This window comes from Citrus sinensis, chromosome 1 (genome assembly GCF_022201045.2).
Source record: "Citrus sinensis cultivar Valencia sweet orange chromosome 1, DVS_A1.0, whole genome shotgun sequence".
In the NCBI taxonomy this organism is placed as follows: Eukaryota; Viridiplantae; Streptophyta; class Magnoliopsida; order Sapindales; family Rutaceae; genus Citrus; species Citrus sinensis.
Window position 1 is genome coordinate 7,825,463 of NC_068556.1, and position 14,763 is coordinate 7,840,225.

General features: G+C 33.2%; 1 protein-coding gene across 1 annotated transcript; it reads right to left on the reverse strand.

Moving 5' to 3' along the window:
- Positions 1-7,901: 7,901 nt before the first annotated feature.
- On the reverse strand, positions 7,902-8,490 carry LOC107176657 (RING-H2 finger protein ATL72-like). The gene has a single exon (XM_015529474.3). The coding sequence runs from the start codon at positions 8,333-8,335 to the stop codon at positions 7,949-7,951; it is 387 nt and encodes a 128-aa protein (XP_015384960.1). The 5' UTR covers positions 8,336-8,490; the 3' UTR covers positions 7,902-7,948.
- Positions 8,491-14,763: the final 6,273 nt, after the last annotated feature.

A 14,763-nucleotide genomic window follows, 5' to 3' on the forward strand; every position in this document is an offset into this window, starting at 1 on the left:
AGCATTTTGGAAATTTTGTGGAGGTGGTGCTTGTGAAGATTGCCCATTATTATTATTCCTCCAACTGAAATTCAGATGATTTCTCCAACCAGGATTATAAGTCTGTGAATATGGGTTTGGTTTATTAAAAGTGTTAATGACATTAGCTTGATCATTTAGACATTCTTTAAGTACAGGTAGAGTGGAACAATCTTGAGTGAAATGATCATTCAAACTACATATGTTACATGCAATTTCTTGAACAGATTTTACTTGATCACTTTTTTTATGCTCCAAAGCTTCAACCTTCCTAACTAGGGATGCAAATTTTGCTTGTAAATCATGATCTTCCCTAAGGTTATGGATTCCTCCACTAGATGGAGATGGTTATTGCTTATTTGTCAATTCAAAAGTTCCAACAGTATCCTAATGTTGTGCATTTTCAGCTAATTGGTCAAGGTAATCTAGTGCATCCTCGGGATTGTTATCCCTAAATTCACCATTACACATCATTTCAACAACCTGTCTACTTTGGGGTATTAAGCCCTCGTAGAAGTAAGTGACCAATCGCCAAGTTTCAAAACCATGATATGGGCATATGTTAAGCAACTCTTTAAACCTATCCCAACATTGGTATAATGTTTCTCCATTTTTTTTTAGTGAAAGAAGTTATTTGCCTTTTAAAAGAATTTGTTCTATGAGGTGGAAAGAATTTTTTCAAAAATTTTTCTTACATGTTATTCCAAGTTCTTATTGATCTAGATATAAGGTTTTGTAGCCAAGTTTTAGCTTTATCTTTTAATGAAAAAGGAAAAAGCTTTAACCTAATTATGTTCATGCTACAATTTTGGTCTGTGTATGTATTATAAACTTCCTCAAAATCTCTTATATGCAAGTACAGATTCTCAAATTCTAAACCATGAAATGTTGGTAAAAGTTGGATAATACCTAGTTTAAAGTTGAATCGAGATGCTTCTGGAGGGAATACTATACACGACGGTGCTCCGATTCTGGTTGGATTCATGTAGTCTCTCAGAGTTCTTGGTTGATTCTGATCATGCCCATGTTGAGAATGATTATCTCCCTGATCAATCTGAGGATTAGGTTCGTGCACAAAGCTTTCGTCTTGGTTCTCATCCATGATTGGTGGAGGAGATTGAGATCTACGAATTAACCTGCCACTTGAAGTTCGAGACCAACGTCCCATGCAATGGTTATGTCACAAAGATAATATTCACACAAATTAATAACAAAATTAAAAAGACTAATTAAAAATTTAAAAAAATAAATATGCAAATAATATAAGTGTACAAAAGAAAATTAAAACTAAAATTAAATAACAATTTTAGCAGTTGAACCCACCAATAAAGCAAAAACAATTACAAAATAAAATAAATAATGAAAATTAAATAACTGAAAACAAAAATTAAGAGTTAGTAGTTAGTTTGGTGCTTGAACCCACCAATAAAGCAAAAATAAATAAATAATAAATAAATATGAAATAAAATAAATGCAGGAAATTAAATAACTGAAATTAAAAAAAAAGTTAGCAGTTAGCAGTTAGTAAGTTAAGAGTTAGTAGTTATAGTTAGTTTGGTCCAAAGTATGTCCAAGATGTTAGTCCAAGTATTGATTATTTTGAGGAATTTCGTCTAGGGATCTTATTGCAAATTATTTTTAATTTTATGGCAACACCGTAATTTTTAGAAGTTTAGAATTGAGTCATGTGGGATGAATGTGAAACTTTTGAAAGATGTTGGGGTCAAAACATAATTATGAGACGAATGAGCTAGAAATGAGAATTGTTGGGGGTGAAACTAGAATTATGAAAGATGTGGGGATAAAAGAGAATTTAAGAAAAAGAAAAGGGGGCAAACGAAAATTTACATATAAGAGAAAAATAAAAAACAGAAAAACAAACCAAATAAAAACTTTTCCCCGACAACAGCGCTAAAAACTTGACACAACTTAAAAGTAATTTTAAACTCCCAAATATAAGAGTGTCTTGTTGTATTATAGCTCGGTGAGTCCGAGGTCAATCCACAGAGAAAAGATTTACTTTGTTTATTTTATTTTATCTAAAAATTGAAATTAAAACTTGAATATAAACAACTTAATTTAAATGAAACTATGAAATTGAACTAGTTAGGGTTGTGGATCCACTCTTAGTAGTAAATAAATTCTTTTTGCCTTTTTTTTTAGATTTATTGTCCAAAAGATTAATTATATAAATTATTATTATTTTCCCTTTAATTTTATGATGGATTAAGTATTTATTGTGCCAAAATTTAATTTGTCTACAATAAGTCAAAATATCAATTTACCATACCTTATATTAAGATATTAAGAATTTATTGTGCCAAATTCATTTGTTTGTCTACAATAAATCAAAATTTCAAAATATAAAATATGTATAAAATTAAATAGAAAATAACTTAATTTATAAAATTAAAAATAGAATTTGATTAAATCATATTTATTTCCTAAGAGTTTCACCTTCCCCTAACTAATATTATTTAGTTGAGCATAATTGAAATAAAAGGATTTATTAAAATTGAATTACTTATAATTAAAAGTAATAAAAACAACTAAAATTGAAAATAAAACTAATTTTATTTATAAAAATAATTATACAAAATATTAAAAACACACCTGAAAATTAAGATTACAGGGAGATGGAGAGAATTTGAGAAGAAGAGAGTTGTAGAGAGATGATTAAAAACATAAAAATGAGACTCTATTTATAGAAAAATAAATTCATAATCCAGTGTTTTGCGGTCTATCATAAGCTTCATGCATGTACTCCTCACAACCATTAGATCAAGATCCAATGGCTGGTCAAACTTCAAAAGTCAACATCACACGTGGCATCATTTGACTCGTCCAATTTGGCCAAAGAACGGTTGAGATTTGGCGGGTTAATGGGTGGATCGGGTCGACCCGAATATAAAAATTCGGATCCTACAACTTGCTTCGCCAACCATTGTCACGTGGCACAATCATGGCCATTGAATCATGAACGGTTGAGATTTAGTCAAAATTGCTAGCTATCCCATGCATTCATATCTATTGTAAGCTCATTTCATCATCCAATCAATGTTCTGTCAACAGGAAAAGTAAACTCTTTTTACACAAGCTCAATTTTAAGCTGATTTTGACTGATCTTGAGGTTTTTGGACCTCCAGAATCTAAATTTGACCTTTGTTTATCTATTTGGAGCCCCGAATTACGTGAAATTAATATTTTACCTAATAAACACACAAAAATACACAAGATTAGATATATTTAAAACATAATTAATAATTCCTAATATATTGTATAAACACAAATATAAATTCTAACATAAGCACAAAATAATAATATTATCGCTTGATAATTAGACAATTTTTAATACTAATCACTATTGCTAGTAATGAAGTTAAGTTGAAATATGCAGCTAATATAGCTTAGGCCAGAAATAATCAGAAGAAATCAAGGAGTAATTTTGGTTGGAATAATAATAATCAAGGAATCTAGAATGGAAATTATGTGAATAAGAGTGGAAATGCTTTCTAAAATAAAAAATACTATAACAATGGAGGTTATGGATCAAGAAAGGTGGATATTTGAGACAAAATTCCGGAAGAGGATGGAAAGGTAATCAAGGTAGAATAGGTTTTCTTGTGGTGGTTTCTCTAGCAGTAGTGGCTTTCTGGTGGTTTCAATAGTAATGGTGGCTTTTCTAGTGTTTTTAATGGCTTTATAAGGGGAGATGGTAGAGGAAAAATTACTTGTCATATTTGTTTTAAGCAAAATTATTCTGTAGTTGAATCCAAGGATAGGTTTAACATAAACTTCTTAGTTTATTGTCACTTTCCAAACCAGAATCAAGCCTCTAGAGCTGCTTATATGGTCATATCAAAAGGAATTACAAATCAAGGATGGTACTTGGATGATTAAGATACACATTATCTTACCAATAATATACATTATCTAGCTAAAGATAAGCATTATCTTGGTTCTCGCTTGTTGCTAGTTGGTAACGGACAAGTTCTTAAAATTACACATACATGCTGCAATTGTTTTTACACCTCTTTAAGACCTCATTTAAAATCTTACTAATATTTTATGTGTACCTAAGATCACCAAAAACTTTATCATTATATCTAAATTTCTTTTAAATAACAATATAATCATTGAATTGTTTTTTCCAATTTGTGCTTTATCAAGGACAAGATAAAGGGAACTTTGCTAATACAAGGGATCGCTAAAAGTGCTCTTTACAAACTACTGTCTCAAGATTAATTTCTTCTTCATATTGCAGATCAAAGTTCCTAACCTAGTCCAATGTTGTTTGTTCTCTTTAATAACGGAATTGTAAACAGTTTGCAAGAATTAAATAATCAAGTTTTTATGAGTCTAACTTTTCTTAGCTCTAGTCATTATTCTGTAAGCTTTATTACTTCAGGCAGTGAGTTAATAAAGTTTTGCAAATAATAATAATAAGACTTCATTTGCATTTAGTCCATACTCAATCTATTGACTTTTGTGATGCTTGTCAATATGTAAAGTTGCATTAATTTTATTTTTCTGTTACTAAAATTAAGTCTATATCTACACTTGAATTTTTATATACTGACTTATGGGGACCAGCTTCTGAACCTTCTATAGATGGTTACAAATACTATATGTCATTTGTCGATGATTTTACAAGATATTGCAAGATATTTCCTCTTACTTTTAAATCAGAAACACTTGACACATTCAAATACTTTAGACTTCTTATCAAAAAATAATTTTCCTTAAAGCATTGCAGTCAAACATGATGAGTGAGTTTATAGCCTTTAGATCATTTCTTCAACAAAAGGGTATTCACCATAGGCATAGTTGTCCGCATACTACTATTAAAATGATATAGTTGAAAGAAAACATAGGCACATTATTGAGACAGGTCTCACTCTCTGAATTTGACTTACCTTTTTCTTTTTAGTGGGAAGCTTTTCATACAACCTCATATCTAATAAACAAAATGCCTATATAAATAATTGGTAATCTATTTCCTTTTCAAAAGTTATACAATCAATTACCTGACTATCAATTTTCTAAAGTCTTTGGTTGTTCTTTTTCCTATTACTCAGGCCTTATAATTAACATAAGGCCTAAAAATTGCGTATTTATTAGTTATAGTCCTCTTCATAAAGGTTACAAGTGTTTAGATAAGTCAAGTAGAGTCTTTATTGCTAGACATGTCACCTTTAATGAATCTCAAAACAGTTGCCTGATTCTGCTACTGCTACTTCATCACTTGTTCAAATCTCTTTCTTCTAAAATTCTGTTTTTTATGACAGTAGTAATGAAGGATCATCAGCTGTTATCTCTACTCTTATTTTATCTCTTCCATAAAGTTCTTACTTAGCACAACACTCTTCTTCAACACAATACTCGTGTCTTCCTTCTAGTTCTTTTCAATCTATATTACCTTCACATCTAATGATTACTAGAGCAGAGGTTAGTATTTTCAAATCTAAAACCTATCTAACAGCCTTCCAAGATTTAGAACCAAACAGTGGCAAAGCAACATTGCATGATATTAAGTGGTACTTAGCTATGAAAGAAACAACACCTGGACATTGATATCTGCTGAAGCTGCTGCTAAAATTGTTGGTAACAAGCTAGTTTATAGAGTTAAGTATAACCCTAACGGCAATATCTCTAAATACAAAGCTCGTTTGGTGGCAAAATGATATCATCAAACACATGGGGTTGACTTCTCTAAGACTTTCAGTCCAAATGTAAAGTCATGTACTATTAGAGCAGTTCTAAGTTTGGCTATTATACATCATCGACCAGTAAGGCAGCAAAATGTGAATTACACCTTCCTCAATGGTATTCTTACAAATAATGTCTTCATGCATAAGCCAGAGGGCTTTATAAACTCCAATTATCCCCTTTATATCTGCAAACTCAACAACGTCTTGTATGGCCTTAAGCAGGTTCTAAGAGCCTAGTATGACAAGTTGAAAAGATCCATAGTGCACGAGGGTTCTCAAGCATCGAAGTCCGATACTTTGTTTATTCAATATGTTGGTGAAGATATTTTGCTTAGTCTTATATATGCGATTGATATTTTGATTACTGGCTCAATTCCAAGCACATTGAACATGTTATTTAGCATCTCATTTCAGAATTTGTACTTAAAAGACTTAAAGGAGTTTAATTACTTTTTTGGTCTTGAATTTACTCTATTTGTATAAGGTTTGCAACTTTCCTAAACTAAATATGTTGCAGATAGTCTTAAAAAGGCTAATATGCTGAATAGTAAAGGCTATAATATAGTCTCAAAAAGGCTAATATGCTAAATAGAAAAGGCTATAATACTCCCATGAGCACATCTAACAAACTTCAAAAGGATAAGGGTGCTACATTTGAAAATCCATTTTTATATAGAAGTATTGTAGGCCCTCTTTAATATGTTCTCTTAACTAGGCATGATATAGCTTATACTATCAATATGCTTAGTTAATTTTTGGCTGCTCCTACAATCTTTCATAGGTAGGCTTGCAAAAAGGTCTTAAGATATTTTCAATGCACAAAACATTTTGGTATCCAATTCTTCTATTCAGGTACTTTAACCTTAACAACATATACTAATGTTGGTTGGAGTTCTGATTTGATGATCGAATGTCCATTTGTGGCTATTGTGTGTTTCTAGGCAGCAATCTTATTTCTTAGTCTTCAAAAAATTGGCATATTGTTTCCCGATCAGCAGCTGATTATAAATACAGAGTTCTGGCCTTGGCAACTTTAGAGCTTTTATGGCTTACTTATTTGTTACAAGAGCTCAAGGTCTCCCTTGATCAAGTTCCAACTCTGCATCGTGACTGTAAAAGTGCTAAAGCTTTGGCTAGTAATCTAAAGCATCATTTGCACAGTACACGTATCGAATTGGGTCTTCATTTTATCAGGGAACTCATTGCACTAAAGCAACTTCTAGTTGATCATGTTTCCAGCTCTGATCAACTTGCTGACATTCTCACCAAACCTCTCTCATTTGATCACTTTACTTATCTACCTAGCAAGGATAATGTCTTGCCTAAACCTTAAGCTTGCGGGGGGATGTCCATAATACATTTCAGTTAAGTTAGTTAAATAACTGACACTAGCAAAAGCTAGTGATGTGGCTTCTGAATCAGCAAGATTGTTATAAGTTATTAGCGCCAGCATTAGGAATATGTTATTTTGGCTACTGGTTTGTTAGCAACAAGCTTAATCTTAGGACATGTATTTGGTGTATGTAGAATGTTTTAGACATCAGTTTATAAAGGCTTTGTAATCACATTCACGAAGGATGAGAAAAATAATATTTTGTCTTGATCAAATTTTCTTTCAAATTCTTCAGCTTTCTCTTTATTTTTCTCAGTAACTGAACATTACAAAACTGGCAAACAGACTTCTATTTTTCTCTTTGGATCAGGATCCTCTCTTGATCTGATCTTCATCTGAGCAAATTCTGTTAATATAATTGGTGATTAATAAATTAAAAAGAAAAATAATTAAATCATAATTATCCACTAACACTAAAATACAGGTGGCATAAAATCTGTTAAAAGTCAGAAGTGCTCAAATCATGAGAGAACCCTAATCATTTCTCTTTTTATCATATTATTATTACCATCTTTGAAAAGTAGTGTTTATTTTTTACTTGTCTTTGGCAAAAATTTAACGTTAATTTGTAGCGAAAACCAATTTTATTATAATAAAAAATAGAATTTGAGAATGCAACAGATTAAATTAATACACACCTCAAAATATTTTTCAAAGACAGTTTCAAATCTTTTCTTATACGTGTCAAATTTCCGATCAATAGTTTAGGCACCATTAATTTTCGCAACGCCTAATTTAAGCGGAATCATAAATCGCAATGCAGGACTTAACATAAGTAATAAAAGGCAAACTCTCCAAAGACAATTTATTTATTTTCGAGAAAGCGTCAGCCGGAGATTATACAACGACTGCGGCACACAGGGCAAGAATTAGAAAGGGAGATCCACGTGGAGATACACTTCGCGTGGAACACGTGGCCGCATGGAACTTGCTTGCCGGGGAATTCCTGCGAATCAAAATCTTCCATGCAGACCATGCAAACGCCTTCAGTAGTACCACTACCGGCACCTGTGGGCAAGTCCGACGCCACCATCAGCAATCCACCGTTTGTTCCCGTGACTTCAATCTTCTGTTGGTCTTGATCATCTGATGGCGTTGACGGAGTGTCTGTGGTCGTCATCGTTAGAGCCTCGTCGAGGTCGAAGCTTAGATCGATTATTGGACAGCGTAAGACGGTGTTGTTGTTGATCGCCGACGAATATGCAGACGCCATCTTGAGGGATAGAGCTTGAAGTAGATTTCTGAGAGCTATTCTGCTCGTTGTACTTAATTTATAATTATATAGAGAGAAGCTTTCTAATCTAAGTCTACAGATAAGATGGGTTATTTATATCGTGGACACAATTCACTGTTGAAAATTCACTGCTCGTCTGTAGCTTACAGATTCTGTAAGCTAGTCAAGTCCCAAATTTTTGCCACTTGCTAATGCTATTATTAGGCATCGTTGGCTTGCAATAAATGAATGGGAACCATTTGGACTTTTGGAACTGCCAACCAAAAGTATCACACTAACAAATTAATGTGTTGAGATTACGATGGTTCTTTGGGATTTGACATTCAGCCACAGATAATGCAACACGTGTTAATTTTTTGGGTAACGTAACATGTTACTCCGGTAGAAGTCACAATCCTTGTAGTCTGTTTCTAAAGTGGTCCACAAGATTTATATTGTACGTCACGGGTTTAAAAGTTAAATAATAATCTTAAGTCTTTTTTTTTTAAAATTTTTATAAACTAATGAATATAAAGTCGCATGTTTAGAAGGCATGTAAAAGCTATCAAGTATTAAAAAAATCAAATGGGCAAAAAATATTACCAAAATTTTGTTAGGCACAAACACAAATTTGAGAATAAAATATAAATAGAGATTATAAGTTATTTTAATTTTTAAGAAATCTCGGTAGGCAATATATGGAAGATTAATATTTTTATTACCGAGTAATATGTTGTTTTTAATAATTTTTAATTTTTTAATAACCATGTTTGTTATGATCGTATTACTAAAACAAGAAGTTCACATCTCATGTAGCATGATTTTAGGGTTTAGAGATGCAGTCAGAGGAATCAAGTATTTTGGCTCAGCGTTGGAGACTATTTATACAAGCTCCAAAATGTCGCATTTTACAAATAGAAAATAAAAATGAATCAATTAAATAATTAAAGTAAGATATTTTTAGCTAATACGGTGACGTTTAGGGGGCAAGTATGTTTTGATACCATTGGTAGTGGAGCAATTAATGCCATTTCGACCCTAAAAAAAAAGATAAAACAATGAAAAAAAAAACAATAGCAACTCCGGAAGTTATTTGCTTTTTTTTTTTTAAATGCCAATAGGTCGGTATATTTTTTGTGCTCAATGTGCAGTCGGCATTTAGGTTTAGCTTGATGGCCAAATTTTGTTATACCTAATTTGTTCGTTTTTTTTTTATCTTTTTCCTAAAAGTGCAATATTTTTGTTATCCCATTAATGATTGCATGAGTTCCATGTTTAGGGTTAGCTTGATTACGATATTCTTTTTAAGGGGAAACATGTGGTGCAACTGTAGTACCGTGCCATAATTGCATCCAGTCGTTAGATATCAATAGACCCCACCAATTCAAGTACATTCAACGGCTGGATGCAACTGTGGCACGGTACCACAGTTGCACCGTAGCATGATCCTCTTTTTAATACTAGTATGTCAATATTTTGACATTAGTGCTGGTATATTATTTTTCACTTACAAAAACCAGGCCTTCGAGTTGCCCACTCCGTTCTTAAAGTCGTTTATTTATAATAGGAACCATTGATTTGCATTTAAACCATATCCAACGGTCTGTGATTTTTTAATTGTATTTTATGCAACCCGATCGATCGTTACATCAGAAGCATCCTAGTCGCGGCCTGCATGTTGGCTTATATCGTTGCTATCGGCATGCCGAAGCATCGAGCATGAAAGGGGCAGGAGAATCAAATCACTCCTTTTGTTATTATAAAGTTCATCATCAGTTGCTGAATAAAATAAAGAAAAATATTAAAAATTTGGAAGGGTCGACGAAGGCTGATAAAAATAATGCAATAATGCAACTTCTGTTTCCACCGGCGATGTGTTAAATTCTCTGCTTACATACTAATAAAGGGGTACTTGTGTTGGACAAGTCAAAGAAATAATTTCATCTCAAGCAGGTTTGAAAAATGGGCCGGGCCGAGTCAACCCTCTCAATAAATAAATGAGAGATAATATTTTTTTTAAGATTTTATTTGTCACTATCGTAACTATGAAAAGAAGATTTGATAAATCCATCAAGAATTGGATCAAGTTGAATCTGATAATTCCATATTGAATCAACATGAAAGGTGTTATTTTACTATCCAGAGTAGGGATGGCAATTTGATCCATTTAAATTGGATATCCATACATCTAATCTAATTGGATTGGATAATATCCATCCAAAACTTTTGGACATGGATATGGATATTTTAAAAAAATATCTAAGTAAAAGTTGGATGGGTATGGATATCCAATATCCAATTAATATCTTATTTGAAATTAAAAAATTAAAATCATAAACTAAAATGAAAAAAACAAAAACAAATGTCTAGAATCTAGATAGCAAAAACCTAAGATTATCACATCGCTTGCCAGCCGGTCTTCGCTTACCAACGCTCTTCCCCGACTTCGACGTCGCTGTTCGAGGGTTCCGTTTAGGTGTGTCGGCGCTGTACCAATGGTTGATCAGCCGTAACTGCAGCTTCCAGCTGTTCTTGACCGCTTTTCTGCCTCATTCCAGCTACCATCGTCTCTGTCGTCGCTGCCACCGCCGTCGTCCGTCCGCCTGTTCGTTGTCTCCCGCGCAAGGTAAGTTTTGATTGCTGAAGCTTAATAATGTAATAAGCTGGATTTAAAGTTATGGCTGCGTCTATTTTTCCTTTGCAAGGTAGTAGTAACAAAAACTTGTCTCAACTTAGCCGTCATTCTAGTCCGCGTGAAGTCATTGTTGGGTCAAATTTTCAGCACTAAATGTACTGCCACCTTCTTTGCGGTCTAAGGAATTATGAATTTATCGATGGAATTCTTTCTCCTTATGCTATAGGATTAATTAGAGCATTTAGTTTTTTTGAATCTAAGTGGGAGCAGCTATGTGATGATCTTGAAAATGGGTACCTGTGTTTGGATATTACTGAGGTTGCAATGCGAGATTCTGTTACTGAACCAGATTTGAAAATGGGTACCCGTGTTGCAACCAGATTTGTCAAAAAGGATCCGATCAATTTGTGGAGAAAGTAATTTGACCCTAGGTTCCTAGAGCGTAGAGACAATCCATCTGCTTGATTAAATAATGTAACTTGGCAGCACCCTATATCAGATGTGTAATTAATCTCTATATGGTTCATGTTAAGCACTACTACTACTTCCAAACAAACGAGCTAGCTAGTTCTGGAAGTTTAGGGATTGTTAATAATTGCTTTGTAATGTCTTTTTTTCAGGTTAATTATGTCTGATTTTGATTCCGATCCTGCTATTCAATTAAACCCTCAAGCCTCAAGTAATGTTAATGCTGAAAATCCACAAACTCATTCAATTAGTGGAGGTACAAAACGAGACTCGGAAGGACAACCTAGAAGCTCATTGAGACAAACATCTAGAGCTTGGGACTATTTCACAAGGAGAACAATTAATGGAGAAATGAAGGCAGTGTGTAATCATTGTGGCAAAGGTTTTGCTGGACAGCAATCAAGTGGAACTTCACATTTGTTAAACCATATTGATAGGTGTCCCAAACGGATACAAGAATAAGCTCCAGCTCCAACTTCTAGCCCTAGTCAGGCATCTAAGGTCTACAAGAAAAAAGATGCTGAAACTTCAACAATTTCAGCATTTGATTCCACTGCATTTGACAAAGCACTTGCTAGACAGAAAATAGCAAGAATGATAATCATGCATGAGCTTCCTTCGAGATTTGTTGAGTATGAAGGGTTTAGGGATTTGATGAGTTTTGTTCAGCCTTTGCTTGGTAAAATTTGTAGGAACACTGTGAAAAGAGAAGTTTTTAAGCTGTTTGATTTTGAAAAGGCTAAGACAATGGCTTTGTTGGAGGATATTACTAGTAAAGTTTCCATTACTACGGATATATGGACATCTAGTAATAAAAAAAAGGATATATGGTCGTGACAGTGCATTTTATTGACAATTCGTGGACTCTACGAAATCGGATCTTAAGGTATCAGTTTAAAATAATTTGGGAAATTAGATTATCATTGAATGCTTGGCTTAATTCTTCATGTGATGTGATAAAAAATATGGCGAAAAGTATGTTAGAAAAGTTTGGAAAATATTGGGATGAAATCCATGGTGTAATGGTTGTTGCTGTTGTATTGGATCCTAGATACAAAATGGTTCTAGTAGATTATTTCTGTCCTCAGATTTATGGTAGTGATGCATCAACTCATATTGATAGAATCCGTACTCTCTGTTCTAACTTATATTCAGAATATAAAAAAAAAAAAGAGGATGGTTGGATCGAATTTAGCTGAAGGATTTGGTGAGTCTAGTGTTGTTTGTAATTCTAATTCTAGTTCAGTTGTGATGGGTATGTGGGATGTGAAAAAATTTAATGCATTCAAAAGCCAACATATTCGTAAACGAGTTAAGTCGGAGTTAGATACTTACTTGGAAGAAGAGGATAAGACTACTCCAGACTTCGATATTTTAATGTGGTGGAAGGTGAATAGAAGTAGATATCCGATATTGTCTGAGATTGCTAGAGATTTGCTGGCTATTCCGATCTCCACAGTTGCTTCCAAATCTGCTTTTAGTGCGGGAGGTCGATGTTTAAGCCCACATCGTAGTAGACTTCATCCGAGTACAGTAGAGGCCTTAATGTGTACTCAGAATTGGATATGGGCTCAATTAAAAGGTATCAAATTCAGCTCACTTCTGCACACTATTTGATTTTGATAGTATTTGTTTTTTTTATATTTTACAATTTTTTTTAAAAATTAGGTGAGATTCCTAAAGATAAAGTAATGAATGGGGAAGAAATAAATGGAGAAGTGACTGATAATGATGATGAAGAGGAGACCCAACCATGTTCTGAATAGTGTTTATTTTTCTTTTTTGGTATGTGCTTGATGCTTATTGTGATGCTCAATTATTAATATCATGGTTATACTTATTTATTTATTGCATCAGTGGAAGCAGCTAGTAATATTTTCAATTTTTTTCTATTATTGTTGTGCCTAATTGAAGAGTATATTTTTAGGAAAGGACCTCAATGTTACAGATCCCTGGTGTTCTGTTCTGTGGCCCTGTCTTCTATTACCTAATCTTCTGTCCTGTGTTATTCATCTTAAGTTTCACTTGATTTGAAAATCTATCCGGCTGCCAAAGATATTTCATTTGTTATGGCCATGGTGGCAAATTATATGGTTTAAGCTGAATATTACAGAAAATGTAACTGCCTTGGTTGATGCTTAAAATACTTTGATCACTTCTGAGATTAAGAAATAATAAGCATGTGAGCCCTTTGCACAATAGACTACCTACTATCTATATTATATATTTATTTAGTTAGGAAGTAAAGTGCTGAGAAACATACAATTGGAGTCTGTTTTAGAATTTCTTGTTTAGTTCATATCTGCTCTATTCATGCATCAAATGGCAGGTCTGGCTTTTTTCTGTCATTTTCTCATTTACTTCTTGTTATCAGTTGGTTGCAGTTCGAAACATTCCTTGGGCAAAGGCAAACCTGAATTATACTGGTCAGGCACTTATCATATCCGCAGGTAACTGTCACAACTGGCTGAACTTACACTATTAAGCTTCTTTCATTTTTCATTTGGCTCATTGTGCATTTAATATTATCTGTGTTTTGCTTGAATTTGCAGATTAATGATGATGATCTAGTTGGAGATTAATGATGTGTTAGAAGATTGGAGATTAATGATGTGTTAGAAGAATGAACTTTTTGTATTTAATTTGTAATTTCATATTATAATTTTTTTTTAATTCATAGTTTTGATATTTGTTATGTTTATTATTTTTTATTTGATATTAGAATCTAATACTGATTTTAACTATTTTTTATTTTATTTTTTTATTATTTTTATATAATAAAAATAAAATATTCATGGATATCCATATCTTTATGGATAAAATCCATATCCATGTCCAATATTAAATACTGGATATGGGTATGGATATATCCATCATGGATAACTATGGATTTGTATTTGGATGAATATTATCCATCCATAATTGGATATTTGCCATCCCTATTCCAGAGAGCATTGCATCCGTGTGTGGGCGCTGTAGTTATGATCTCGTCCGGTTAGCATTTCTTGCTAATGCAGCTGTGTGTCTTTTTTCTTACAATCGCAATTCGTGGGTTCCATTTATGGTATGTTAATATGGGATTTTGTAGTGTTTGCAAAACTGAGAAATTACGGTTTGAGGCATAGTTGTAAACAGTTCCATTGCCAATGGGTCGTGCCATCAAACTAAGGATTGTGAGGGCCAACATTTGGTGGGCTGTGCCGTGCTGGCCCAATTTCTTTTTGTTAAGCCCAGCACGGCTCACGACACGAGCCCACGCGCGATTTGCCCAAAAAATGTCTATCAATTTTTTTTTCCCTTCGTGCTTGACGCGCTTTATTTAAGC

Excerpts from the sequence above, each read along its gene's own strand:
- LOC107176657 (XM_015529474.3), bottom strand. The coding sequence starts at position 8,335 with ATGGCGTCTGCATATTCGTCGGCGATCAACAACAACACCGTCTTACGC.